At 36.2% G+C, this 17,095-nt stretch overlaps 2 protein-coding genes across 2 annotated transcripts; both read left to right on the forward strand.

The window, feature by feature from the left end:
• The first annotated feature begins 4,352 nt into the window (after positions 1 to 4,352).
• On the forward strand, positions 4,353 to 5,153 carry LOC106330243 (uncharacterized mitochondrial protein AtMg00810-like). Its single transcript, XM_013768748.1, has one exon. The coding sequence runs from the start codon at positions 4,353 to 4,355 to the stop codon at positions 5,151 to 5,153; it is 801 nt and encodes a 266-aa protein (XP_013624202.1).
• A 1,528-nt stretch (positions 5,154 to 6,681) lies between these two features.
• On the forward strand, positions 6,682 to 12,304 carry LOC106329406 (probable leucine-rich repeat receptor-like serine/threonine-protein kinase At3g14840). Its single transcript, XM_013768054.1, has 23 exons — positions 6,682 to 6,820; positions 6,914 to 7,091; positions 7,209 to 7,280; positions 7,504 to 7,572; positions 7,669 to 7,740; positions 7,858 to 7,929; positions 8,003 to 8,074; positions 8,166 to 8,237; positions 8,333 to 8,404; positions 8,494 to 8,565; positions 8,646 to 8,717; positions 8,812 to 8,883; positions 8,959 to 9,024; positions 9,111 to 9,173; positions 9,261 to 9,308; positions 9,384 to 9,424; positions 9,513 to 9,886; positions 10,010 to 10,205; positions 10,290 to 10,424; positions 10,519 to 10,637; positions 10,719 to 11,167; positions 11,256 to 11,406; positions 11,844 to 12,304. The coding sequence occupies exons 1-23, from the start codon at positions 6,727 to 6,729 to the stop codon at positions 12,258 to 12,260; spliced, it is 3,048 nt and encodes a 1,015-aa protein (XP_013623508.1). The 5' UTR covers positions 6,682 to 6,726; the 3' UTR covers positions 12,261 to 12,304.
• The last annotated feature ends 4,791 nt before the right edge of the window (positions 12,305 to 17,095 follow it).

Genomic DNA, 17,095 nt, shown 5'->3' on the forward strand with positions numbered 1-17,095 from the left:
TACACGTGTGGAAAGGAGTGGGCGACTCTTTCAAGTCGGTTTTAAATACTAAGTAGATTTGACATTTAACAAGACTGCAAAATCCAAAGGTTAGTTGGTTTAAAGTCCTCTAGTTCCCGGGAGCAACTCCAAAATAATCATTAATCAGTACTTGCTTGGATAGCTGTATTAGCCATACCCAGCCCATTATCTTAACTCATGACAAGCCCACTGAAGTTAAGGTTGAAGCCCATAAGCAAGACACGACAAAACTCAGGCTGTTTTCTTCCTCTGGTCAAGCCGTAGACGCTCAACGTACAAGACGACAGCATGCGCAAGGCATGACCGCAATGGTCTCATTTCCAGCTCATCAAATCATCACCTCCAACAGATTCAATTGTCTTGACTCGTGTATTAGGGATTACTAAGCTTTGTATAAATAGGTGATGATGTTGTAGCATTGTCTTTAAGTTCAAAGCAATAAAATGTATTCAGTAAAGCTTTTCTCCTTCATTGTTCTTGTGTTTCTCAAGGTATCAGAGCTCAGCAAGTAAATTCTGAGCCATGGCCGAAGCACCAGATCAATTTTTTACTCCGTCTTTAAGTATCTCTCAATGCGTGACATTGAAACTTTCTTCCACAAACTACCTCCTGTGAAAAACACAGTTCGAGTCTTTTCTCTCCAGTTAGTCTCTTCTCGGGTTCATTAATGGATCCGCTCCTCGTCCTCCTCCAACAGTTGCAAAGCGAGATGGTGATGTCGTGACTGAAGAAGCAAATCCTGATTTCGTCAAATGGGTTCGTCGAGATCAACTTGTCATGGCTTGGTTGTTTGGTTCTCTATCTGAAGAAGCACTGCGTTCTGTCTATGGGCTCAACTCGGCTCAAGATGTCTGGTTCTGTTTGGGAAAGAAGTACAACTGCATCTCTGCTACTTGCAAACTTGATCTCCAGAGAAAGCTGCAAGGTATGTCAAAGAAAGACAAATCTATGACTGAATACCTTAATGATGTTAAGGGAGTTTGCGACCAGTTTATTCTATTGGTTGTCCTGTCTCTGCTCAAGAAATGATTTATGCTGCTTTGAATGGTTTGGGCCGTGAGTACGAGTCAATATGTACTGTCATAGAGCACTCTATGGACTCAGTGTTGGATGCAAGCTTTGAGGATGCTGTTTTCAAACTTGTTAACTTTGATGACAAGCTTAAAGCTCAAAGTGAAGCTGCTCCTACTCCTCATCTTGCTTTCCAAACTGGTTGTGGCTACTTTACCAGAGAGCGTGGTTATTACAGTAACAGAGGAAACAAAGATCGTGGTTCTGGCTCCTACTCTACTCGTGGTCGCGGTTTTCATCAGCAGTTCTCCAGCACCACTTCAGGCTCAAGACCCACTTGTCAGATCTGTAATCGTGTGGGTCACACTGTTGCTCGCTGCTACAATCGCTTTGATTAAGCTTTCCCAACTCCCGACAACCTTCACAATGCATTCGCTGCCATGAAACTGTCTGATCAATCTCAGTATACGGGTCAAGAATGGTATCCAGACTCGGGGGCGTCTGCTCATATCACAAATGACGGTTCTCAGTTGCAGTCTGCTCAACCATATCTTGGCAATGATCAGGTCATAGTCGGTAATGGTGACTATCTGCCAATTTCTCACATTGGTTCTATTCCTCTGCACACACCGAAAGGTATACTTCCTTTGGCTGATGTCTTAGTTTGTCCAGCCATTACCAAGTCCTTACTGTCTGTTTCTAAACTCACATCAGACTACCCATGTGAATTTACGTTTGATGATGAATGTGTATTGGTTAAGGACAAGGTGACAAAGCAGGTGATAACCCAAGGTCGACGGCATAAAGATCTCTATGTTCTGAAGGATATCCGGTTTCAGGCTTTCTATTCATCAAGACAGCAAGCTGCTTGTGAGAAGATTTGGCACCAGAGGTTGGGTCATGCTCATGCGGATATTCTTCGCCTTCTATCCAGCACTAAGTCTATCCTTTTAAATAAGTCAAGTGTTCAGTCTGTTTGTGATGCTAATCATTTTGGGAAAAGCTGTAAACTTCCCTTTCTTACATCTGAGTTTGTTTCTTCTCGTCCTTTGGAACGCATACATTGTGACTTGTGGGGTCCTAGCCCAGTGATTTCTAATCAAGGTTTCAAGTTCTATGTTATATTCATTGATCATCACACACGGTTCACTTGGTTCTATCCTTTAAAGACAAAATCTGATTTCTACTATGTGTTTGTGCGGTTTATACAACTTGTGGAGAATCAATTTGAGTGTCGCATACAACAGTTTCAGTGTGATGGTGGAAGGGAGTTTATCAGTAAGGAGTTTCTCACACTTTTGTCTCAAGCCGGCATTCAACAGAGAATCTCTTGTCCTCATACCCCTCAGCAAAACGGCTTGTCTGATCGCAAACATAGACACTTGACTGAGCTAGGCCTTACTATGATGTTTCATGCGCGTGTTCCACAGCAGTTTTGGGTCGATTTGTTGCCATCAACTGCTCTTCCTGACAACAAGAGTCCGTTTCAGTTGTTACATAACTCTGCTCCAGTGTATACCGCTTTAAGAGTTTTTGGCTGCAAGTGTTTTCCTTCTTTGCGACCCTACATGCAGAATAAGCTCGATCCCAAGTCTCTGGCATGGGTTTTGCTCGATTACAATAAGAAGTACAAGGGCTATCGTTGCTTCTACCCCCCTACAGGAAGGGTTTTCATCAGTCGCCATGTTCTATTCGATGAAAACTCCTTCCCTTTTGAAAACTTATACAGCAAGTTTCACACAGATACAAACTCCAATCTTCTCAATGCCTGGAGAGATGCTCATCTTGCTCCTCAAGTTGTCTCCTCTGATCAGGATTCTCCTCATGAAGAAGAGCTCCCTCCAGCTCCAGTGCCGCTTGTCCCCGCACCAGCCACTCCGGAGGCGGTTTCTCCTCCCGTATCTCCTGTTATGTCTGATCATCAACACTCTGATGATGAGGATCCACTACCAGAAGCTCCAATTGCCGAACCACCTCCTCTTCATCATATGACTACACGAGCTCGCGCAGGCATCATCAAACCGAACCCACGCTATGCATTAATCACAGTGAAAGTTGAGTTCACAGAATCAAAGTCACTCAAAGCTGCATTACAACATCCTGGTTGGAACAAAGCAATGGGCGTGGAGATGGATAGCATGTCAGAAACAGAAACCTTTGAGCTTGTTCCCCCGTCTGATGATCAGAATCCTTTGAGTTGTGGCTGGGTGCATAAAGTCAAGAGAAATGCTGATGGTTCTGTTCTAAAACTGAAGTCGAGACTTGTTGCCAGAGGCAATGAACAGGAAGAGGGGCTTGATTATATAGAGACATTTAGTTCAGTGGTTCGATCAGCAACCATTCGAACGGTTCTCCATGTAGCTGTAACAAAAAAGTGGTCATTAAAGCAGCTTGATGTGCAAAACGCATTTTTGCACGGTGACTTGAAGGAGCAGGTGTTTATGAAACAACCTCCTGGATTCGAGGACCCTGAGAAACTTGACTATGTTTGGCGTCTGAAGAAGGCCATCTACGGTCTCAAGCAGGCTCCACGTGCTTGGTTTGATAAGTTCAGCTCATTCCTTCTAGACTTTGCTTTTCAATGCAGTTTCCCTGATCCTTCTCTGTTCATTTAGGGCATCTCTAACCCTACTCAAAAACCCACTCCAAACTCCATTTTGCAGTAAAATCATCTCCAACCCCACTCCAAAATCCACTCCAAAATGGAGTAATAGATATGATTACTCCAAATATGGAGTAAACCAACTCATTACTCCAAAATGGAGTTGAACTTTTTTATTTATAAAATGGTCTTCCATATTTAAATATTTTCGTTTTTAATAAAATATTATTATACTATATATATTATAAAAATTACTGTTAATATTTCTTAATTATATAAATATCCATCTAGTGAACTATTTTATACAACAAAATATATATAATATAAAACATAAAAGACCATACATATAAAAAATAAAAGATAAGCACCATATAAAAGATATATAATATAAAACATAAAAGATCATACATACGAAAATAGACTATTTTGCAAATAGTATAAATGAAAGATGATATTACTAATTTTTTAATAACATAAAACATAATATATAAAAAATGTTATATTTTAGAGTAGGAAATGGAGTAATACATTGGAGCAAAACTCAACTTCATTTTGGAGTTACTCTATTTTGGAGTAGAAAATGGAGTAATACATTGGAGCAAAACTCGACTTCATTTTGGAGTTACTCTATTTTGGAGTAGAAAATGGAGTAATACATTGGAGATGCTCTTATCACCATGGTTCTGATGTCATCTACTTGTTGCTCTATGTTGATGACATGATCATTACTGGAAACAATAATGTTCTTCTTGACAAGCTCATTGATCAGTTGAATAGAGTGTTTCGTATGAAGGATTTGGGATCTATTCATTACTTTCTTGGTGTTCAAGTTCATCATCATGAAGACGGCTTGTTCCTTAATCAAGAAAAGTATGTCACTGATCTTCTCATCACAGCCGGAATGCAAGATTGTGCCCCTATGATCACTCTGTTGCCTCTCAAGCTTGATAAGGTCCCTGGCCAAGATAAACCATTCTCTGACCCCTCATACTTCCGGAGCCTAGCTGGTAAGCTTCAATACCTTACTCTCACCAGACCAGACATGCAGTTTGCTGTTAACTTCATCTGTCAGAAGATGCACATGCCTAGTCAATCCAATTTCGCTCTGCTCAAACGCATTCTTCGCTATGTCAAAGGCACTCTTGCAATGGGAATCGGGATAAACGCAAACACTGACTCCACTCTAATCTGTAACAGTGATAGTGATTGGGCAGGGTGCAAGGAAACAAGATGGTCTACTGGTGGATTGTGTACTCTTCTCGGCTCTAATGTCATCTCGTGGTCTGCCAAAAGGCATGATACAGTCTCCAAGCCTTCGACTGAGGCTGAATACCGTACTATGTCTGCTGCGGCTTCTGAGATTGTTTGGCTTCAGAATCTTCTTCGTGTCATGGGTCTCCAACAACAGAGAACTCCTCTTCTGCTGTGTGACAACCTCTCCGCCGTGTGTCTTGCAGAAAACCCGATGTTTCACAAACGCACCAAACACTTTGATGTTGACTTTCACTACGTCAGGTAGCGGGTTGCACTGAAGGCTCTTGAGGTAAAACACATTCCATCTCTCTGCAACTGGCTGATGTTCTTACTAAGCCTCTCTTTTCATCCGACCCCAATTTTGAGGGGGTGTATTAGCCATACTCAGCCCATTACCTTAACTCATGACAAGCTCACTGAAGTTAAGGTTGAAGCCCATAAACAAGACACGACAAAACTCAGGCTGTCTTCTTCCTCTGGTCAAGCCGTAGACGCTCAACGTACAGGACGACAGCATGCGCAAGGCATGACCGCAACGGTCTCATTTCCAGCTCATCAAATCATCACCTCCAACAGATTCAATTGTCTTGACTCGTGTATTAGGGCTTACTAAGCTTTGTATAAATAGGTGATGATGTTGTAGCGTTGTCTTTAAGTTGAAAGCAATAAAACATATTCAGTAAAGCTTTTCTCCTTCATTGTTCTTGTGTTTCTCAAGCTGTTCATAATCGATTAGCTATTGGGGAACGAATTCGCAAGTGGAATTCTACCGTGGACGTGAGTATTGTGTCAAACTCACATTAAAACCCGAGACCATCTGTTTTCTAGTTGTCCATATCCTCAACAAATATGGATGGGACTAACGAAGAAGCTACTTCAAACATGTTACACAACATACTGGTAAGACATATTGAATCAGTTAGTGGACACTAAAAGAAATGGCAACAACACTTTCCTGTTGCATCTAAAAGAATCAGTTAGTGGACACTAAAAGAAATCAGTTAGTGGACACTAAAAGAAATGTCACTCCATACCATTTGGAGGGAGCGAAATGGGAGGAAACACATGGAAGGCCTCATAATCTGAAAACCATACTGAGATTCATCGATAAAGGTATTAGGAATTGCATCTCGTCACTTAAAGAAGTTGACGGTTTGAAACAACTATGACAGCTTGGTTTACGCTGCGGGAGTAGGAAGTGCAGCATTATTTGCTATGTTTTAGAGTTAAAACTTAAGTTTTACGTTTTATCTTTCTAATTAAAACTCGAGAACAAATGGTGCAACTGAATTACAACTTTTTATAATTGAATGATGTGGAATGGTTGATTCTATTAATTTCATAGATTTTTCTACCATTTACTATAAATAGAATGGAATTGTATTCCATCAATTCCATAAATAATTAGATAAAATATAAAGAGAACTATTATAAACACAAATTTGTTTATGAATGAATGGAATAAAATCCATTATATTTTTTTGTTGTATTCCATTCTTATAATTCCATTTATTATTCCACTAATTCCATATTAGTTTATCAGTTATGGCCAAAATCACACATGTTATATAAGAAAGTTTTTTTAAATGAATAACTTAACATTTAAAAAATAAATTATTTAAATCATTTTTCTCATTGTATGTTCTTTTAGTCAAAAAAATATATTTTTTCACTCTTTTTGGAGATTCACCCTATTTATTAATAATGATGACTTACTTATCATCTTCTGTCTCTCTCCCCATTTCTCATATATCTTTGCGAGTCTCTCTTCCCTCACATGCATAGACAAACCAACCACTTCTTCACACTCATCGCATAACATCGCCGTGAATTTGACAATGTCGTTGAACCTACTTCTCTTCCCTTACTTCGTCCTCATCTCTCTCATCCTCTCCGGCTTCGCGTCCTCTCAGACATTACCCAAAGAAGAAGGTATCATACATATATAATCAGTTAATACGGTGGTTACGTTATATGTATCAGTGTACGATTTGGTAGTTATCTGTGATTTGAATTTTTTTGCAGTGGATGCTTTAAGAGCCCTAGCGACGGCGTTGAAGAAAAGTAGCTGGAATTTCAATGTCGATCCATGCGACCTCACATCATCTGACGGTGGTTGGAGAAATCTTAACGCCACCAGCAAACAATTTGCAGACACCGTTACTTGTAACTGCTCCTCCACCGTTTGCCATGTCACCAGCATGTTCGTTCCTCCCCTTCTCCCTTTATAAAGTTTTACATTTCCATCATTTTGTAAACCCTTTTTAAATAAAGCTAATACTTTCTTATTTTTTTCCTCTTGTAAATCTTGTTGAAACAGAGTTCTCAAGGCACAGAGCCTCCAAGGATTTCTTCCTAAAGAGTTTGCAGGACTTCCTTTTCTGCAAGAGATGTAAGAACCTGAATAGCAGCAAAATCATTTTTTTTGTTGTAAAAAGGCTTTCAAATTTAAAACAAAGGAACATACATTGTATGGTTTTTCAACCATAAAGTTTAAGGAATAGCAGCAAAATCATTACCACTGAAAAATTTCTCATTATTACAATATCTCCCACCACGACCATTATCTTTCATTAACTAACTTAACTGTCATGTTCTTCTTCTTTCTTTTGCAGTGATCTATCTAGAAACTATCTCAACGGTTCCATTCCTCCCGAATGGGGAACCCTGCCACTTGTAAACCTGTATGTATATCTTTTCATCTAGACTTTACATATGTGTACGTATATGTATGAATGTATATATTGATTAGATTAACTTTGTTGGATGATGAAATGCAGCTCACTGCTTGCAAACCGGATAAGCGGTTCCATACCGAAAGAGATTGGAAACATTACAACCCTTAAGACCCTGTGAGTACACTACTTTGATCTTTATGTCTTCAACAATGTTTCAGACAATATATACTTGGAAGTAATAATATATGCTTCGTTTTTTTTCTTTGTTTTCTTGAACATTTGGTTTTCTAGTACCTTGGAATCTAATCAGATCTCAGGGAACTTGCCTCCAGAGCTCGGGAACCTAAATAACATTGAAATAATGTAAGAATCTTTGTCCAAGTTCTCTAAAACAGGGTCATTTACTAATGATGAGACGATGTTTTTCTATTTGTAGCCTTCTTGGCACGAACTACTTGACTGGGGACATCCCAAGTACATTTTCCAAACTTACTACGTTGACTGATTTGTAAGTACTCCTCTGCTTTGCTTAGATCATAGACAATGTGTTTTGCTGATGATTCCGACATTTTTTATTACATTGTTTTCTTGCTTTATAGCCGTATAAGTGACAACCAGTTTACCGGAACTATACCAGATTTCATCCAGAACTGGACAGAACTTCAAAAACTGTAAGCAAGCAATCAGCATCTTTCTTTTTGCGTATTGGTATTGGTTACTTACTTATTAAGTTGTGGAATGTTAATATTGTTGCATGTTGTTATAGAACTATTCAAGCAAGTGGTTTAGTTGGACCGATTCCTAGTGCCATTGGTACTCTTGTGAAGTTAACAAACTTGTAAGTACACTTAACTTTGCGTGTGTGATTCAGTGTTACCGTCAATGATATTTACTGTTTCCTTTTTTCCAAATTTGAAACTTTTGTAGGAGAATCAGTGACTTGAACGGACCTAGTTCTCCATTTCCACCACTACAAAACATGACATTGATAACGACATTGTGAGTTTGATCTCTAATATAACAGTTTCTTCCCACCTTTTTGAGATTAACTTACATTTCCACTTGTTGTTTGTTTGCAGGATTCTTAGGAACTCCAATCTCACAGGAGAATTGCCTGATTATCTTGGATCAATGACAACATTAAAGCACTTGTTAGTAAACTCCTTTCTTCTTCTGGAATCAAATAAAACAGCCCAATAAAACATGAAAAGAATTCAAGCTGACATTGTGAGACTTGTTGTGCAGAGATCTTAGCTTTAACAAACTAAGTGGACCAATCCCAGAAACATATAGCGCTCTTTGGAATGTAGATTTCATGTATGATGCTCTTATTTCCCCTTTATTTCTTCGTTATTTGTATGTAAGCATAAGTTTTGTTCGCTGATCTCGCAGATATTTTACAAGTAACATGTTGAACGGGGAAGTACCAAGGTGGATGGTAGAAAGAGGAGACAATATGTGAGTTTTTCTTCAACTATATATTTATACAACACAGTTCTTTGTAGTGACACATCATGATAATACATATTTCTTTTATATTGCAGTGATCTTACTTACAATAACTTCTCCAAAGATCAAACAACTAAAGAATGTTGGACGCGTAATGCGTATGAAGAACAATAAAACTCAAACTTCTTGTACCTTCAAATTCATTGAAAAAAATCTTACAGTTTCTTGATTCTTTTTATATACAGGAATATGTTTTCAAGCACAACCACAAGCCCTTTAGCGGCAAATAACTAGTAAGTTCTTTTTCTTCTTTTCATAACTTATAAAAGCTTTGGTTCTAACATCAAATATGTCATTTTTTGATACAGCTCAAACGTTGCTTGTATGAGTTGCTACATATGTCCTGAGAGTAAGTCATTGAAGCTATATAATTACATTAACCATATAGCTAAATATCTAGGAGTGCATCTGATTTATCTTTTGTTTTATGTTGTCAGCATTTTATGGCCTTCATATAAACTGTGGTGGTGATGAACTTACAGTCAACGGGACTATGTATGATTCGGATACATGGGAGAAACCATTCCGTGACGGTAGTCGAACCGGTTGGGTTTCTAGCAACACCGGGAACTTCTTGGATGATGAACGGGATCTCAAAGTACCAACCTTATGGACAAATACATCAGACCTTAAGACAGCAGAGCCTAGTCTTTACACACAGGCCCGTCTCTCGGCCATTTCCCTCACTTACTTAGCATTGTGTCTTGGAAACGGAAGCTATACAGTTAAACTTCATTTCGCTGAAACTATGTTCAGTGACAATGAAACCTATAGCAGTTTGGGGAGACGATTCTTTGACATATATGTTCAGGTAATGTTTTTTTAACACTGATTTATTATGATATAAAATTATGGGAAATGTTACATATAAAAGTCTATGATATTTGAAAATATTGTAATGCTTATAGATATTGGGGTGTGTGGTAATGTGCAGGGTAAACTTGTGGTTAAGGAATTTGATATTGTGAGTGAGGCAAAAGGTGCTGGAAGAGTTGTGGTTAAGAGTTTTCAAGTTATGATTACAAATGGGATGTTGGAAATAAGATTGTTTTGGGCTGGTAAAGGAACTCAAGCTATTCCTGTAAGAGGTTCATATGGCGTTTTCATATCAGCTGTATCGGTAGATCCAAGTAAGCTTTACTAAACCCCAAAACTAACCTTTTTGTTGTCGTTGTTGTTGTCTCTTGACTTTATCTCCCATGATATTGCTATAGATTTCAATGTTGGTGGAACCTCTATTGGCATAATAGTTGGTGCTGCAGTCGCTTCGCTGGTGTTTCTTGTGCTTCTAATCGTTGGTATTTTATGGTGGAGAGGTTGCTTTAGACCCAAGAGTCAGATGGAGAAAGGTATTTATAACGGCTTATACCTTTAACAATCCTTTTTGAGTTGAAAGTGTATGTATCTTCCAAAACCTAACGGTGTTTCTTCTTCACCTTTCAGATTTCAAGAACTTGGATTTCCAGATTAGTTCCTTCTCCTTGAAGCAAATCAAAGATGCTACAAACAACTTTGTTCCAACAAATAAGATAGGAGAAGGTGGCTTTGGTCCTGTACACAAGGTTAGCATCATAATGTAGTTGATATTATTATGATATAAAAAGAAAAGATGAGCTAAAGGTTTGTCCATTGTATGAATACAGGGAAAGCTAACTAATGGAACTTTAATCGCGGTGAAGCAGCTGTCGTCTAAATCAAACCAAGGGAACAGAGAGTTCTTGAACGAGATTGGTATGATCTCTGCTCTAGAGCATCCACATTTGGTTAAACTATACGGATGCTGCGTGGAAGGTGGCCAGCTCTTGCTAATCTACGAGTACTTAGTAAACAACAGTCTCGCAAGAGCACTTTTCGGTCCTCTAGAGACTCAAATACGACTAGACTGGCCGATAAGGCAGAAGATCTGCGTTGGAATAGCCAGAGGATTAGCTTACCTCCACGAGGAATCAAGACTCAAGATTGTACACAGAGACATCAAAGCTACTAATGTCTTGCTGGACAAGGAACTAAACCCGAAGATTTCAGATTTCGGTCTTGCTAAGCTTGATGAACAGGAAAATACACACATGAGCACAAGAGTCGCAGGAACCTAGTGAGTCGTTTAACCATTCAATCACAAAGAAGGAAGTTTCAGCTTTGTTTAGATTTCTTGTGACGAAAGCAATCTGTTGGTTGTGCAGTGGATACATGGCTCCAGAGTATGCGATGAGAGGTCATTTGACAGATAAAGCAGACGTCTACAGCTTTGGCGTCGTGGCTCTAGAGATCGTTCATGGAAGAGGCAACACGAGCGCACGTTCCAAAGCCGAGACCTTCTACCTTCTTGACTGGGTAAATTATCTTATTCACCTCTAAAACCCTAGACTAGGCATAAACACATTTATTGGAAATTGAAGAATTGGACTGAACTGGAAAAATGGAAAATTATCCAAATTTTTAATCAAAACCGTGAAAAAACTGATATTAAATAAGAAAAATGATTTTTTTTAATTTGAATTAACCAAAAAATTGAAACCGGGCCATGACCGAACTCGGCCCAAAATTATTTCGGATATTAACTGATTCCCAATTTTTTTATCTAATTTTTTTATCTGAACCGAACTGAATTTTCTAAATATCCGAACGGATCTTATATTTCTAGAACAAAAAAAAATCCAAAATAAACGGAACCGAACCAAATCGATACCCTAAGTGCACATACCTACCCTAAACACTAAAGACATGTCTGAACAAGAAGTCATGAACCTAAATCTTGATTTATTCCGCAGGTACACGTTCTAAGGGAGCAAAACATGCTGATGGAAGTAGTAGACCCGAGGCTTGGAACAGACTACAACAGAGAAGAAGCAATGAAGATGATCCAGATTGGTATCCTCTGCACCAGTCTAGTTCCGTCGGACAGACCGTCGATGTCGACGGTGGTGAGCATGCTCGAAGGACACTCCACGGTGGATGTTGAGGAGCTTCTTGAAACTTCGTTCAGTAGGGGAAATGAGAAAGACGAAGAGAGCGTGAGGGCGATGAAGAGGCATTTCGCGATGATAGGTGGACAGGAGACGACGAATGTGACTGAGCCTACTAGAACCAACGACGGACCATTCACTTCGTCGTCTTCGTCCACGGCCGACGCCGGTGATCTTTACCCTGTTAAGCTTGACTCTGCTTACTGGAACTCTAGAGTTTGATCATGGATTATGTTTTTGCAAGAAACAAAACAACAATTAAATTACGGGGGAAGTAATTATGACCCTCTTTTTTTTGTGCAAAATTATGACTCTCTTTGTTTTGCTTTTTGTACGTAAAGTTTTCTTTTAATGTTTGAATTACAATTGTTCTATTTAAGACAATCTGAAGACTACGTTTGTTGAAACAGAATATGAGATATCTTAAGAGATTAAACATGTCCAAAACGATTTATATGAAGTAATTATGAATTATGGAGTAAGTAACTATGAATCTTTTTATTTTGTGTTTTATATAATGCTTTTGTAAAATAAAATAAAAATATGGAGTCAGTAATTATGAAATAGTTTACAAAAAAAGAGTAATTATGAATTGAATCACGATTAGTTTTATGTAAGACAATTTGAAGGTTACATTTCTTGAAATTGAATATGAGATATATTGAGAGATTAAACAGGTCCAAAACAATTTAGATGATGTAATGCGAGGGAAGACAAAATATTGTTGTTCTGTTAACATCTTTTCTTGTTTTGCATTTGAAGTATGATTTGGCGATTAGTTTTATGAATAGAATCAATGTTGTGGTTTATAAACTTTTATACAAAAATCTACTCTATTAAAATAGAGTCATATTTAAAATTTGTCCTTGGTACACAATATTTGGTCCACTTAATACACTATTTATTACAATGGTTTAATTTGTCTATGTTCAAATAAAATCCTCCGCTTAATAGGCTAATATAACAAACTCGTATCGAAATTACATCACATTATGTGCCTAATATTAAAGTACTTATCTCAATGAATTAATAATCCACGTACATACATCGTTGGGAAAAACAGTACTACTCTCCATCAAGTGATGCCATATCACCAGTTTTTTTAATATATTTACCTTCCATGAATGTATATGTACAACAAATATATTATGATAATTTTATGATACATGATTTAGATTGATTCGGAAGTATAATTTAAATCTCACCACCCTTATACACTATTGTTTGTATATTACTTATGTTCTATATTAAAATTTTAAAGTAAATGATGGAAACCCAGTTCATTAGAAAAAAATGATTTCGATGGCAAGCGCAAACTATTCAACTAGACATAAAAAAAGCTTCGACAAGTTCTCTATGGGTCTTTCTTAAAAAAAAAAAAGTTTTATGTTGTACTCTTTTGTTCAGATGTTTTACGTGTTCTATGTGAGGATGATCAGTAAAAAAAATTAATATAGATGCTCAACATAGACAATTTTTCTATACATTTACAAAATGAAACAAATATCCACACGAATGTGCTGTGCGGATTAAACTCTAGTTAAAGTTAAAATTCAGTCGGCTTACTGGGAGAACAGAGCTTAATATGCCACCTCTGATGTCTAGAGAGTCATATGTATGTTGTTGTTTTCTTGTGATGAAAATGTCTAGTCATACTATTTATGATTTATGACTGTGTTACACATGATTTATTTTAAATGTTTTGTCATATTTTTTAATTTGTGGATTGACAGGTACTCACAATTCAAATTAGGATAATATGTATTTGTCCCTCAAAAAAATAGACTTGATCTTATCCCGCACGGTCGCACCCGCCTTTATAACTTTGTAAAATCAGTCGGTCCGCAATCATAATAGGTGGAGCCCGTAGATTTAGACTCAAATTTCCAGCTTTAACTGTAAAGTAAATATATATTTGAGGTAACCTACCACGTAAGCCTGAAACTTTTATCCGAGATTCGGATTCGATCCGAGATTCGATCCGAAAATCCGAATATCCGGAAGAGCCGAATCCGGATCCGGATAGTAAAATGTTGGATCCGTCGAAGCCGGATCCGGATCCGAATATTTTAAATTTTTTGTCTTTGATTTTTTAGTCCGGATATCCGGATCCGTAAATTTTATTAATAACTATTTCAAAAATAGTAATATCTATATATAAAAACTAATTTTATTTAATATATTTTCATTTTTATAATAGTGTATATAAATTTTATGTAAATTTTGTAATATTATACATAGGAAAAATTAAAAACATTATATAGATTTTTATTTTTAAATTATTGTTAATATTTTATATATATTGATATTATTTTTTATTTATTTTAAGGATCCAAATCCGGATCCGGATATCCGCCGGATATTATAATTTTTAGAAGGATATCCGAAAACCCCGGATCCGGATAAGGATAGTAAAATTATGGATCCGCCGGATAAGTATCCGGATCTGGATACCTTAGAATTACCCGGGTACCCAATCCGTTCCAACCCTACCACGTAGAAGAACTTACGAGCGCATTGGACTGTGCTTTTTTAAATGCTTGCCTAATAAAATAGTATATATTTGATGTTTTTTTTCTGAACTTATATATATTTGATGTTTACGATTGGTTGATATAAAAACAGAAACAAAACTCTACAGAATAGCAGATTATGCCCTGGTAAAAAATATTAATCACCATGCTATAAAATTATAAATTATGTATATATATACACAAAATATTTAGTATCTCTTTTCTTTTTAACTTACAAAATATTTAATATCAAGATATATCAAAGTTAATGGTTGAGATTGAGAATTTAACAAGAGACAATCAATCACTACCTAATATTTCCTAATTTGATAAAGTGTCAAAACTCCAATGGAGAATCACTTGTTTGATATGACAGACAAAGTGATAATCCGCGTCATGCGCGGAATGAGTGACCAAAAGAGATTTTTACTTTTAATCTACTGATATTAGAAATTTTAAAGTTATACACACAAATATTAGATCTAATGAAACATATAGTCTTGAAAAGCTTCAAATCGGAAACAAAGTTAAAGCCAGCCATGAGTTTGTTTGGGAGAATGTTTTGGTATAGAAATTCGAGAAGAAGAGTGTGATGTTTCGATGCATTGTAAACAACATATTTATATTAAAAACTAAACCGCAAGATGCGGATTAATAACATAAAATCAAATCGCTGTAGTTAAAGATAATATTACCTATTTAATTTCACATAAAATGCGATCCAAAACATTATTAAAACTTACCTTAAATTTAAAAACATAATCAAGCTTCCCTTTTATATGACAAATTGAATAAAATCAATAAAAGTAAGATTATTATTTGATTTCTAAAAATTCAATTCATAATCTAACTTCCTTATACAGGGTGAAATGATTACCTAGAAAACCAAACAGCTTTTTAAAGGCTAATTGGTTTAAATTATACCTCTTCCGTTTTTTAATATAAGTCGTTTTAGAATTGTGCACATAGATTAAGAAAATCTTTAATTTTTTTATATTTTCTAAACAAAAACATTATTAATTATTTACCTAACCACAAATCAACCAATAATAAAATAGAAGATATATTATCATTGGTCATATAACATTAAGTGTTAATAAATTTTACATAGAAAATCAAAAACGTCGTATAATTTGAAACATTAAAATTTCTCTAAAACGATTTATATTTAAAAAAAAACGAAGGGAATATAAAATAAAACATAATAGACCAATTCGTTTAACAAACATATTTTGATAGGAAAATTCGTTTAAAAGATATAATCTAAATTTGATAGATTTTTGAATACATTTTAAAATGCATATGTCGACTTTGTGTAAACTTTTTTTTTTTTTGAAAAAGGACAGTGTAAACTTTAGTTGAATATAATAATTTATCATCCATGCACTTTGTCGCTATTTCTTATTATCTTCTATAGTTCTTTCCCATAAAAAAGTATCTAAATCAGAGGATTCCCACTTTTTTAGATTTGGGATCATATAGTAACAGAAAAAAGTGATCATTAATGTAATGAGCAGTTTATACTAAAAATAATTTCATGAACAGTAAGTAATGAGCAAGCTGAAAAAAAATATAGTAGACCAAGAAAAATAGTAAATGAGGGCTTATGATATGAACAGACCCATTAAAGCTTTTAGCGACATGAAGTGAACAGTCCCACATTGTTCAGGCGAGGAAAAGAAGCTGTGTTTATATGGCGACAGAGTCACGAAAGCGATTGTCCCTTCGGGGACATCCGATAAAATTGGAACGATACAGAGAAGATTAGTATGGTCCCTGTGCAAGGATGACACGTACAAATCGAGAAATGGTCCAAATTTTTTTTGATTTTTTTTCAAATTGGGTTTCGTTTTTTGGGTTCCTGCGTTATGTTCTTCTGGTTTTCGATTTTAAGTTTTTTTCAGTAGTAAACTAGTAATTGAAACTTTTGTCCGAGTTCTGTTCGCTATTACAGTTCCCTTCTTTCAAGTTACGAGAGTCAATGCGTTTTTTTAACCAGTAATCCGGTACGGAATGTATTAAACGAGATTCCGGTTAGGTAAACCAACAGAACTTATCTTGACGAAACCCTCTAGCTGCTTCAGATGGACTGAGTACCTATACTCCTATAGTGTAAACCATGATATGAAGGAAAACTTGATTTACTGTTTGTCGATAACATTATTATCATTGTCAAAGATTTGTTTATTTGAAGAAGAAAACTTTTCTGTTTTACCAAAAAAAATTAATCTCTTTATGTGGAGCATAACAAAAATTAAATTCTAAATATTTTAACTATTAAAAGTTTTATTTATTATTAGGATAATTATCTTTATGTGTTAGGGTTTTTATGGTTTTCTTATCTACAGCCGTTTAGACTTAAGTTTGTATTTCAATTTATGATTTGATTAATAAAATTGAGAATTCCCTCTTTGTTTCTTGTTTTCGGTAAATCATTGGTTGATCTCAACGAATTTAAGAAGACATTGATCTTAGGTATTCTTAGACTAAATAAGATCTTTGTGATTATTCTAGTTTTTCGGGTATTCTCAGAATCGACGGATC

This window comes from Brassica oleracea, chromosome C3 (genome assembly GCF_000695525.1).
Source record: "Brassica oleracea var. oleracea cultivar TO1000 chromosome C3, BOL, whole genome shotgun sequence".
NCBI classification, from domain to species: domain Eukaryota; kingdom Viridiplantae; phylum Streptophyta; class Magnoliopsida; order Brassicales; family Brassicaceae; genus Brassica; species Brassica oleracea.

Excerpts from the sequence above, each read along its gene's own strand:
- LOC106330243 (XM_013768748.1), top strand. The coding sequence starts at position 4,353 with ATGATCATTACTGGAAACAATAATGTTCTTCTTGACAAGCTCATTGAT.
- LOC106329406 (XM_013768054.1), top strand. The coding sequence starts at position 6,727 with ATGTCGTTGAACCTACTTCTCTTCCCTTACTTCGTCCTCATCTCTCTC. Across the intron at positions 7,092-7,208 it reads GTTTGCCATGTCACCAGCAT|AGTTCTCAAGGCACAGAGCC; the intron begins GTTCGTTCCTCC and ends TTGTTGAAACAG. Across the intron at positions 9,174-9,260 it reads GAATGTTGGACGCGTAATGC|GAATATGTTTTCAAGCACAA; the intron begins GTATGAAGAACA and ends TTTTATATACAG.